General features: G+C 32.4%; 1 protein-coding gene across 1 annotated transcript; it reads right to left on the reverse strand.

Moving 5' to 3' along the window:
• Positions 1–1698: 1698 nt before the first annotated feature.
• On the reverse strand, positions 1699–6393 carry LOC413576 (facilitated trehalose transporter Tret1-2 homolog). Its single transcript, XM_397017.6, has 5 exons — positions 5986–6393; positions 4611–5140; positions 4234–4539; positions 3752–3954; positions 1699–3462 (listed from the first exon to the last, which is right to left on the reverse strand). Exons 1-5 carry the CDS (start codon positions 6086–6088, stop codon positions 3177–3179), a joined length of 1428 nt encoding a protein of 475 aa, XP_397017.3. The 5' UTR covers positions 6089–6393; the 3' UTR covers positions 1699–3176.
• Between the last annotated feature and the right edge of the window lie 5257 nt (positions 6394–11650).

The following is an 11650-nucleotide window of genomic DNA, read 5'->3' on the forward strand; positions in this document are numbered from 1 at the left end:
AAGCGCCACACGTTGAATCCGCGTGTACGGAAATTGTCACGTTGCATGGAAACTTACGCTCGCCGATTTCTTCTTCTCTGGCTGGAATATGCTCTTTGTTGATGATCGATGCCGGTCGCGTATTAGAATTAGGCGACACATTTCAAACATTCTCTTCGGAGAATCGATTGCAGAGCGAATATCGGATTAGGCAAGATTCTTCGGGGATTTTTTTAGAGGGGAGGAGAGAAGGAGGGAACGTAGAGACAAAGTGAAAGTAAAAAGGAAGGAGATTCTGGGGATTCCTGTTCGGTAATTCCCCGTCTAAATACTATTGCCACATTTTAATGAATCGTTGTCGAATGATCGACGACGCGTAGTCGAAATTATTTCGAATATTGTTAGCATTTTTCAAAGATATCTACGTTTGACGAAGAACATAACTGCGTTGCTTGATAATTCTAGGAATGAAATTTATCCAAATTTATTTCGACCGTTATCATAGTACAACGATGCAACGAATTAAAGTCCAGTGAAGTTTTTAATTGGTTAATAGAAGATACTTGATTGCAACAATATTCTTGAACGATACAATTGCGATACAAGTATAATTACTTGAAAAACGTTATAGGACTATCTATTGATGCAACATTTCTGTACCTCTTCGTACAAGGATAATTTAAGTCGATAAAAATTCTAGTTGCGCGTTATAAATGGAATGGAAAATTTTTTCGATGATTCGTACACCATTTTTCAATAATCCATCCAACCAATGATCCTTGCGGAAAACCCTCGTCAGTTGAGACAAATTTTTTCTCTCTGATTAATTATATGATCATTAATTACGAGCTACGATAGATTGCGATCCTGAATAGTGGTACATATAAAATACATTATCGCTCAACACTTTCAATAATGGTAATTCATTATCGATTTCTGTTTAGTCTTCTTTCAACAATTCGTTCAAAGAGGTAAAACAATTTTTCGATCAAATTTCGCAGAATTGATACTCGAGTAACGTTCTCATTTTATATTTCTACAATTAAAGGCAATACGATAAGGATAAATTTATTTCTGACAGTTGTTTAAGTTATTTCATACAATGTAAATAGCTAGAAAAAAATTCTATTTAGAATAGTCTTTTTAGATAAGTTAAATATAAATATTGATAAAAAATAAATGATTTGTCACAAAATCATATCATTTAGATGCATCTAAACGTATTGTTATATTTTTATTGGAAATTTTTTTCTTTCTTTTTTTTTTTTTTTTATTGTAACGAAAGATCGCAATTTTCATGTGAATTTTTATGCATTTACAAATTAAGGTTTTATTTGGATCGCTTGTGAATCGCGGAATGTTTTATATTTTTATTTTTAAATTTTTAAAACTTTAATTTATTTATTGTTACTATTATTACGAATTCATAACTCGTCGAAATAAATAAATATCCGCAACGTGCAACAATACAAAAAAAAAGAATTAACGAGTATATAATACAGATTAATTAATATTTCTTCAACTTTTCGTCGTGGTTATTTGAAGTATTTGCACAGAGTTTTACGTGGATTAACGGGACGATTGTCGAGTACTTGAGTGTTCGAGTTACATCGAATATCCGACTTTCTCGAGTATTTAAAACAATCTTGATCGAAAAAAAAAAAGAGGTCGATTCATTGGAATTGTACATTGCACGTGAGATTTTTAACTAACATCGAATTTCTTTTTACAGATTTTTATTATAATTGCGTTAATTACGACGTTGCGTTAATTGAGAAAATTACTCGCGTTGACGATCGCTGTACGAAAATATACATTCGCGATTTCGTTTGTTTATTACGCTGCTCGATAGCGATTAACTCATAATTAATCTTGAATAATTACGAAGGAAATGGAAGAATGATTGTCTACGATAGAAAAGAATAATTAAAATGGATGATCAAATATAAATTTAATATCTAACATATAACGTATAAAATAATTAAACATAAGTATTCGTTTTCGAAGGTAATTCTATTTTAATAGAATTACGTATTTATATATAAGTTTTATCCCAAATAAATTTTATTCCATTTTTATCACAATGTAAAAATGTTTGTACGAACGCTTATTGTCATGTACATAATAATAATTATATTAAATAATCAATGAATGAAGGGATCAAATTCGTTTTTGACAAAAAGTGGCATTATCAAGATCCATGAAAGCAATGTCAATTAATCGATATGATTGTGATAAAAAATATAATGATAAAGGAGGGAGGAGGGGGAAGCGAGATAAGTACGAGAAATTACGCCTCGATCAAATTGTCGATAATCTCGATTGTTATCGCAATACTCGTCCTGTAATCAACACATTCTCGAGAAATCGATAAAAATAAAAATAAAAAAAAAAAAAGAACGATGGTAGAATGCAACGAATCTTTCCATTATGATACGTGATAGAGATAATGCTTCACTCATGATAATGACATCGGGTGTGGACAGAATTCCGTAGGATTTTACGGATATTTACGAAATAGAACGATCGAAAAACGAGAAACTGTGCCTGTTTTCCTCTCGCTCGAATGTAAATTAATCTTTCTAATTGATTTCGACGAACGAGAACAAATTGGTTACGAGGAGAAAAGGATTAAAAGTTAAATATCGATGATCAGGGTGAAAAGAGAATCGATGATGGATATGGTGACGTGCGATAAATGCATATATGCAACAATAATCAATGAAAATTTCAAGAGATGTCGAGTATCGATGATGCGGAAGAATGAAAGTTTTCATGGATGTTGGCGTTTTGATGAAATAAAAATTATTGTCCTGAAACGAATGGATAGCATCTTGATGTGGTCGAAAGTATATTCGATTACACTTACAATTTCAATTACAAGAACATACATTCCGCTTGAATACATCTAAAGCATCTTTCGTTTGTTCTAGCGATCATTCGATCGGTAAAATAATTAAAACAAGAATTGATGAAATAAATCTCCACATCGGGATCTCGTCGATATGAATAATAAGAAGAATGTAGGCCACGGTCGTTGCCGATCGATAACAAAGATCAATGATAATGGAATGATGTGGTATATCGCGATGATATTGTAAAAAAAAAAGAAAGAAAATATGAAGACATGGAGAAAGCTTAAATACCCTTTTAACGCTAAAATCATAATCGATGACAGCTTAAGCGATGGCTTTCATTTAAATGGGGATATCGACGGTGCCTTGAAGCTCTTTATAAATCTCCTGATAGGTTTTCCCTTTGGTTTCTGGGACTAGCATGTGCGTGAATGCCGTGGCAGCAGCCATGACCGCGGCGAAAATCCAAAAGGTCATATCTGTTCCTAACTCGTCGTTCATCGTGGGGAACATTTTAGTCACGACGAATACCATAAACCAGTTCAACATGACCGCAACACTGGAGGCGACTGCTTTCGATTCAGCGGAGAACAGTTCACCCATTAACATCCATGGCACTGGACCCAAACTAGGTAAAAAAGAATTTCGTTAGAATTCGATAATGAAAATGAAAAGTTGCAAATGATTTTTAAATTTTTCATTTGGAGAATTTATATAGTATTCATACACAAATCTAGAACTGAATTCTAAATATATGAATAACACTTGAAAGCACTTGGATTAAATTTTCCATCTTTCCACTAAACTTTCAACTAAAATATTCGGATTCGAATTTCTTTTAATTAAAGATCGATGTAGAAGAAATATTCTATTGTTTTCATTTTCGCTCGTTACTCGCTATTTGTGATTCAACTTACCCAATGGAAAAGGCGATCATAAAGACGATCAAGGAAGTCAATGGTAACCAGCCAAGCGAACTGACGTCATTTCCGCTATCTTTCTGCTTGAAGTAGTATCCAAGCGCGATCAAACTGACTGACATAACACCGGTGGAAATCATGAGCAACGGCTTCCTTCCTGCTCGATCAACAATCAACGCCGCGACACCTGACATTACCAACTGCACAATAATTTATACCATAAATGTCTCTCACGAGCGAGTTGCTTCGTTAATTCGGGTAACTAGAACGCAATTTGAAAGAAAAACAATTGAACGACGAGATTGTTCGTTCGAGAAAACAAATATTTTCGTCGCAAATAAAGAAAGATTTCCTCCAAAGATTTGAATAATTTGCTAATTTTAATATCTATATAATATTAGTAATAAATTATTGGAGCATGATATTTATTAATGCGAAAAAATTAATCGAGATATATATGTATACATAAGAAGTCAAACCTGAACCAATGCAACGAAGATAGACGCCAGTTCCGGCGGCATCGAGCTTCCGGATGCTTTGAAGATCATCACGGTATAAAAGATCACGGCGTTCACTCCGGAAGCTTGTTGGAAAAACATCATTCCGAAGGATGCGATCATGGCCTTCTGGTTGACCGGAATTTTTGCCATTTCAAAGATGTTGGGCTTCCGGCCGGAACTCGCGTCCGCCGCCATTTGCAATTCGTTCAATTCCTGTTTAGGATCGTAATCTTTCCCTCTTAACGCCGACAACGCCACAGTGGCATCTTGCTTTCTGTTTTGTCCCTAGATATTTACCATAGATTATTAAAAGGATAATTAATAACGAAGAACTCGTGAAACGTTCTCGTACTCACCACCAACCAGACGGGAGATTCGGGCATCCAATAGAAGGTAATCAAGAAGAGGAGAATGATGAGAACGCATACAAGGGCGAACAGAGTGTAATTGAGAACGCTTCCGAGAATAAAAGAGACAAAAATTCCAACGGTGAGGAACAATTGGAAGAGTGCACCTAATGTTCCTCTGGTCGAGACTTCGGCGATTTCGGAGATATACGTGGGACCAAGGACGCATCCTGCTCCAACACCGAGACCGACCAAGAATCTGGCGATATAGAGGAGCTTGACTTGCGTTGCAACGAGAATAATTCCCCACGACAAGAGAAATGGAACGGCCAGCAAAAGAAGTGATTTTTTCCGCCCCATTTTGTCCGCCATCGATCCTGATGGAATAGCACCACAAATGGCTCCAACAGCGAGCAAAGAGCTGATCCAGGAACCTTCTTCCTGAGTGATTACCAACCATGAATCGGCTGCGTAGAGCTGAGGAAGCACCGGTGAAGTCCATGCTAAGGCTGAACCGACTCCAACCACCAAAAAACAAGCTAGAAAAATGAGAGTTGAATTAGGATGAGTGAAGAAAAAATCGATATATTTTATCGGTTATTTTTGTGCCTTAATTTCGTAATCGATTATATAATTGACTGATTATCTGATAGCGATAAGTATTTTTTAGTCACTCGTGTTACACTTAAATTCAATTACAAAATTGCGTCACAATAAAACGCATGTTTCGAGATAACATAAAAATTCGTAATCGTATCGAAAAAGATAATCTTTAAATATGTGTGGAATAAAACAACGTACAGTATATTTAATTAATTGATAAATAATGTTGCAACGATTGATCAATGAAAAAGCGATATTGTTTCGATTTAATTAATTTTGAACAAATGTTTAAACAATTTAGACCAAAATGCATTTCGAATGAGAATATTTTATGAATTTTTGCCAATAATTGTGTAATTTCTCATATTTTTTAACGATTTTATTATTTAAACGAAAGAAAACGAAAATAAAATTGATGTATTAAATTGAAACAAATAACAGATAACTGAGACCAAAATTTAAAGAAGTACAAAAATCTCTTAAATCTTCGATTTTCAAATAAAAATAAAATTTAAAAAATGATTATATATTCGGTTTTTTAAATATAAATAATAATGAAAAATTTTCAAATAAATTTATGGTCACTAACTATAAAACGGTTCATTAATTACATTGAAATTGCAACAAATAGTAATTATTCTTTCTCTCTCAAAAATCGCGCTCAAAAAATTAGTAAATTGCAAGAGATAAAATCGGAAAAAACGAAGATGAGACAAGAAATAGTGGAAGGATATCGAAACGAAAATGGTTTATCGCGTGTTGAACGTCTTCGTGGAAGTACCGGAAATAGAAGCAAGGTATTGCCACAGCTTCCTGCTCTCCTGGCGGACAGCCGCGTCATTAATCATTCCCGTGCCTTCCATTTCCTCGAAATTAGCGAGCATCCACTCGAATAACGTGTCTGCACTCGGAGAACGCCAACTACCACGATGGGATCAAGACGGATTTCTCAAGGAAAATCAATGATTCCGACGATCGATCGTTCCTTGGACCGATTCAAATCGTAATCGATCACGAGTTTTCTCCTCTTTCTCTCGCGTTCTCGCTTCTTCTACACGACGAACCGTGTCGAATCGAGTTTTCTCACCACGAGCACCGTTTGTCAAATCTCGGACCGACGAACACTTTAGGTGAACCACATATTTCGGATAAAGCAAACCCGATCGAGTGAAACAAAATGGAAGTGATTACGACGAGGACCGTCATATATCGCGCTCACTATTATCTGCCCATCATTATCACTAGTCTCATTTATTATCGCTTATAATCAAAAGAAAAAAATGGTTTGGAAATCACGATTAACGGATACTTAACAGATATATAACAGATGGACGAGTTGTGTGCAATGATTTTAAAGGAATCATGTTGAATGTGTAACGTTAGTTACATAATGATTACATGATTTTATATGATTTCATAATTTTACAATTCTATATCAAATCGGATAATCTGACGAAGAATGGGGAACATTTTTTTACAAAATATTATTCATTTATTATTGTTAAAATTTATTAATAATGGTATTTTGGTATAACTTACGATAACATTACTTCATTTGCTATAAGCTAAAAATTATGGTATCACTTTGATTGGAAATTTTTCCTCTATAGTTCCTCCACTATAATCAAGAAAATTATTTCAAAGAGAAAACTTGTTTAGATAGAATTTCATTTTTTTAATTTCTATGCTCGTTTAAAATCTTTTAAAATCTTTTGGAATATCTATAATTAATTGAATTTTCAAAGGAAAGAGAAGATCGTAGAGATGAAAAAATTATCATCAACTTACCGTTTCGATTCACGATATTTCCTCTAGGATTTATAAAATATCTCGAACTGTGTTTTCGATATATCAATCGTTATTGGAAAGGTGTGAGTTATAAATATTTATATAATATATATAAATATAACATGTGTAAATATAACATTTCGGAGATTAAAATTAAATTTCAAATTAATTAATAATTCGAAAAACATATCAAACCAACTGAATCGTGCACCATGATATATACGTTTTTTTTTGTTCTTTGATATCTACCAATATCGATATCACGATATGTTGATCACCGTTTCAGTTGTATCGAATAACATGTTTACCATTTTTCGTCCTTCGTGTGTCCCTGTTTCAAAGAAACCTCAACCTCATGGTGTGGTACAGTTAATTATTAGATATTAGATTGCAAGATTTTTTTTATTATTATTATATCTTTTATGTAAATACAGTCTAGTATCTAGTATAAATATGCAAAAAATAAACAAATTTTATTACTTTTATTTTCTTCTTTTTACAAATGATAAAAATTTTTTCCTCATTATTTTAAAATAATCTAAAATTTAATGTTTGATCTTAATATTTGTTCAAAACAATATTTGTTCAAAATATTTGTTCTCGAACATACTTACCATTATCGCTTCATTATTTCGATCATTAATTCTAGTAAATCTATCAATAAACAATGTTCAAGTATTCTCTCAATTAATTAATCCTTTTAAGAAACCAAATCGCCCAAATCAATGTTATCATTCAATCGTATTTCGTATCGTTGGCAATTCGATCGCGACACGAAGATCTTTCCTTGACATTTCTTGTAAGAAATGATTGATCATGATAAATGCCTTTATTAATCTTCCTGCATATTTTAAAACTTGGTATAATTATTATATAATTATGAAGTGCAAGCCAAAAATTCTATTTTATATTTTATATTTTAATTCGCAAAATTTCAATTTTCCTAAAATTGTATTTTCTTAATTTCCATATAATGAGTTTTAAATATAATGGTAAAAATTTTCACTTAACATCAAGCTGAAAAAAAAAATTCCAAATTAAAACCTATTACCATAATTAATATCACATATTTCAAATTTTTAAGATTACTATATCTAAACGATAAATCTAATTTTCGTCGCAAATCTGAATAAAATCTCTCGATACGATAGGATATCATAATGGAAAGAGGCGATATGACAATTAGCCGAGGCAAACATCATGTTGCCATAGAATGGCCATTATTACAAGGGACGATAATTCTGATGGATGATGATCGCGCAAACCCTCGTTATTCAGCAATTATAAATCGAATCGGTGGCACGTGGGCCAACAACGATACATTATCAACGTCGATCTAGGTTCGTCGAGTTACCACAGGAATTTAATTATTCGAACAAAGCCTGTTGGCGTGGATAGAACCCACTTCCGATTATCGGTGAAGATTAATAGGAAGACGTAATTCGAATCATGGCTAATTTCAGAAAACCACAACCACCTAGGTTAAAGAGCAAGAGAGATATAAAATTTTTTAAATTCTCCAGAGATGATTATTAATTATTACGAATTAAATTATTTTCATTAGAGAACGTTTCATTAGCAGCAAGAACGAATAAAAATACGCGTTAACGGGAATATTCTAATGAAGTTATAATATAATATAATGGAGTTATCATATAATTACCCTTTGAAAATAAAACGTGCAAGCAAAAAGCAATTAAATCGAATCGATTTATCAAACGACTCGATTTGATTTCATCGCATAGAAAGTGCTTACCTCAACTTCGAATTACCGTTATCGGATTCTCAAGGTTATGTCTCAGGGTCATAAATCACGAATCTACGTCGAATCATGGATGATTCTAATTATCCAACAGTTATTTTGTCTTCTCCAATCGTACTTTCTCGAAAGAGAGATAAAGTGATCGAAAGAGATCGAAAAAGTAAATTTTAGAATAAATTATATAATGAATTAAGATGAATTGGTTCAATAGTGATCGTTCATTTTATTAAAATTGTAAAAAATTCTAATTAACGAGGAACGAATGTTTACGGTGTAAACGGTGGACGTCGTATAGCTATATAACACGCGATAAATCAATCGGTTGACAACGAAACTTTATCTTTATCTTCGTTCGGAATTCGTTAAAAGAACGGGAAAGTAGTATCGTCAATAAATCACTGTTTGATCCCAAGTGATAACAAACATTCACGTCCAGCGTTTGCAATTTTTATCTAAACGATGATACGGTTGAAGAAATGAAAAGAAGCTTTAAGCGAAGGCTTAAGATGAGTAAACGTTCGAGATTTTATCAGATTTTCTTTCAGAGATTAAACATTTACCCGTGATTTTACTTATAAGCGTGCGCTAACTTCTCCGATACGTAACAGAGATATAAATTAAAATGCTCGCTATCGATGTCGATCGATAAAAAGACATTATGGATCAATTAACATTTTTATTTATTACCTTTCCTTCTTCAGAACTTCAGACGATCGAGCATCCGAGGTAATTATTATCTATTATTTATAATATTTCTTAATGGGATAAAACTATATGGATATGTTGTAACGACAGGCAAAAGTGCGGATACAAGCGTGATAAGATAAGATGTATATAAATATAAACAAGATATATGAAAAAGAAAAATAGATAATAAAGTCATAAAGTATACAGAGAGAATATAATAAAGTAAAACGTGTTGAAATAATATTTCGCATGTAGGTCAGAATCTAAATTCCTTAAGGATTTTACTGCTACAGCTCTTGCATCAGCTGATGCATCTTATCAAATATTAACGAATGTAACACGAAATTTACTAGATGTTGTTTCAGAAAGCAACTTGTTTTATAAAAGATAAGCGTTATTTGAAATTTTTACGAGGATTGTAATCTATCCGTAAATTTTCAAAGTATCTGGAATAACTGTTATAATAATCATTCAATATTAGATAGATATTTTCTAATATTTATCAGAAAAAACCAAATATCATATCTCTCTAATCGCTATAATTATATTTCATAAGATTCTTTTTTTCAGATTATTTCCGTAAATCCGTCCTGTCCATTCTGAATCGATGAAAAATAATACATCATGTTAGAATGATTGATTTATAGATCAATTTATTCAATAGCCACAAAAAAAAAAAAGTATCACTTATTTCTGACAATTATCTCATCATGGTAATTTTTTTTTCACTTTCTAATTTTTTTTTTTATCTTTTTAGATCCCTCGCTGCAATTTAATTATATCTGTGGATAATATCCATCCTGGTTGGGAAAGAAAAATATATCGGAATAACTTTATATTACTTCGATTATAGTTATGGAATTAGGACCTAGAAAAATTGCCACATTCGGAGAAATATAATCCTATTACGAAAGATTTTGGCTACAAGAGGTCCCAATATATCAAGGATGATGAAGAATTTCAGTCATAAAAAACACCCTAAGACCGAAATTAGAAGTTCCAACAATAAAACGGAAAATGAGAGAACACTACGAAACAATAGGAAGAAAGAAGAGAATCATGAACAGAAATTAACATTACGAGGAGATATAAAAATTTCAATATTTTCATGCCAGAATGGAAGGAATGAAGAAAAAGAAAAGAACGAAATAGAGCTACAAAGTTTTAATATGAAAATACGGAATGCTCGTTCGTGTACGTAAATATATACGGGCTATTTATGCACGTGTACTATATGCATTCAGAAATTAAAGATTGTTGTTGTCTCATCTATAAACTTCTAGGTGATTAAAATTTTTGAAATGAAACGAGTAATGTTAAGATCGATATTGTTAATAGTTAGCCTCGACCGAATTTTATGCCGAGTATTATAAAAAAAAAAATCTAAAAATTGATTTCTAGGTGAACTAAGTAATATTAAATTTTCCTTATTACTTGTCGTAAAACACGATTACGATATATACTATCATTCGATCGAAAAAGTCGTAAAAATCTGAAGAGGAGAATCGTAATAAAATATTTAAACAAGTAATAATTTTCTTTATAAGAAAAGGTAATTCCAAATCGATTAAATTAACGATTAGATAGAAAAACATTCGATCAATCTATTATATATCTACGCGTATTTCCAATACACAAATACACAATATAATTTTTCTCGTTATCTTTCGAATTTTTTTCCAAAAGCGATTCTCCGTTTATTCTGCCGTTAATCTTTCAATATTCTCCTCCTCGCGTCGTTATTATTTTCGATTTCATCGAGAAAAAAAAAAAGAAAAAAACGATGGAATAATCGAAATCGACGGATCGTAACAGTCTGCCAGAAATTCATCGCCTCCAGATTTATTGTTATCGAACGGTTGACCGGTTTTTATTGCCTTGTTGCACGTTTCTAGGAAAGGCTGTGTTATTTGGTGGATCGACCTAATTTTCGTTAATCGATCGCGTGTCGTAAGAAGGTAACGAGAAATCAAAATAGAAGAGAGGAGAGAAAGAGAACAATGAAGGGAGCAGCGTGTGGTCCAGAAAAAAAGTTAATTAATTAAAAGTTAGACGAGGGAACGAGGATACGATTGATGAGATTGAACATCCCCTGGAAAGAGATTTCCGTATCGAATTAGATGGTTCTGAAAAGAAATTAAAGAACGTTTCTACGGGAAATATGGTAAACTTTTGTTCTGTCACGATTATTGGCGAAGAAAATTTTTAA

The sequence above is a fragment of the Apis mellifera genome, linkage group LG1 (assembly GCF_003254395.2).
Source record: "Apis mellifera strain DH4 linkage group LG1, Amel_HAv3.1, whole genome shotgun sequence".
Classification (NCBI taxonomy): Eukaryota; Metazoa; Arthropoda; class Insecta; order Hymenoptera; family Apidae; genus Apis; species Apis mellifera.

Bases quoted from the DNA above. Each gene is read 5' to 3' on its own strand.
- LOC413576 (XM_397017.6), bottom strand. From the start codon at position 6,088: ATGCTCGCTAATTTCGAGGAAATGGAAGGCACGGGAATGATTAATGAC. The intron at 5,141-5,985 runs GTACTTCCACGA...TCATTTTTCTAG, and splicing joins ATACCTTGCTTCTATTTCCG to CTTGTTTTTTGGTGGTTGGA. The intron at 3,463-3,751 runs GTAAGTTGAATC...TTTTTTACCTAG, and splicing joins ATGATCGCCTTTTCCATTGG to TTTGGGTCCAGTGCCATGGA.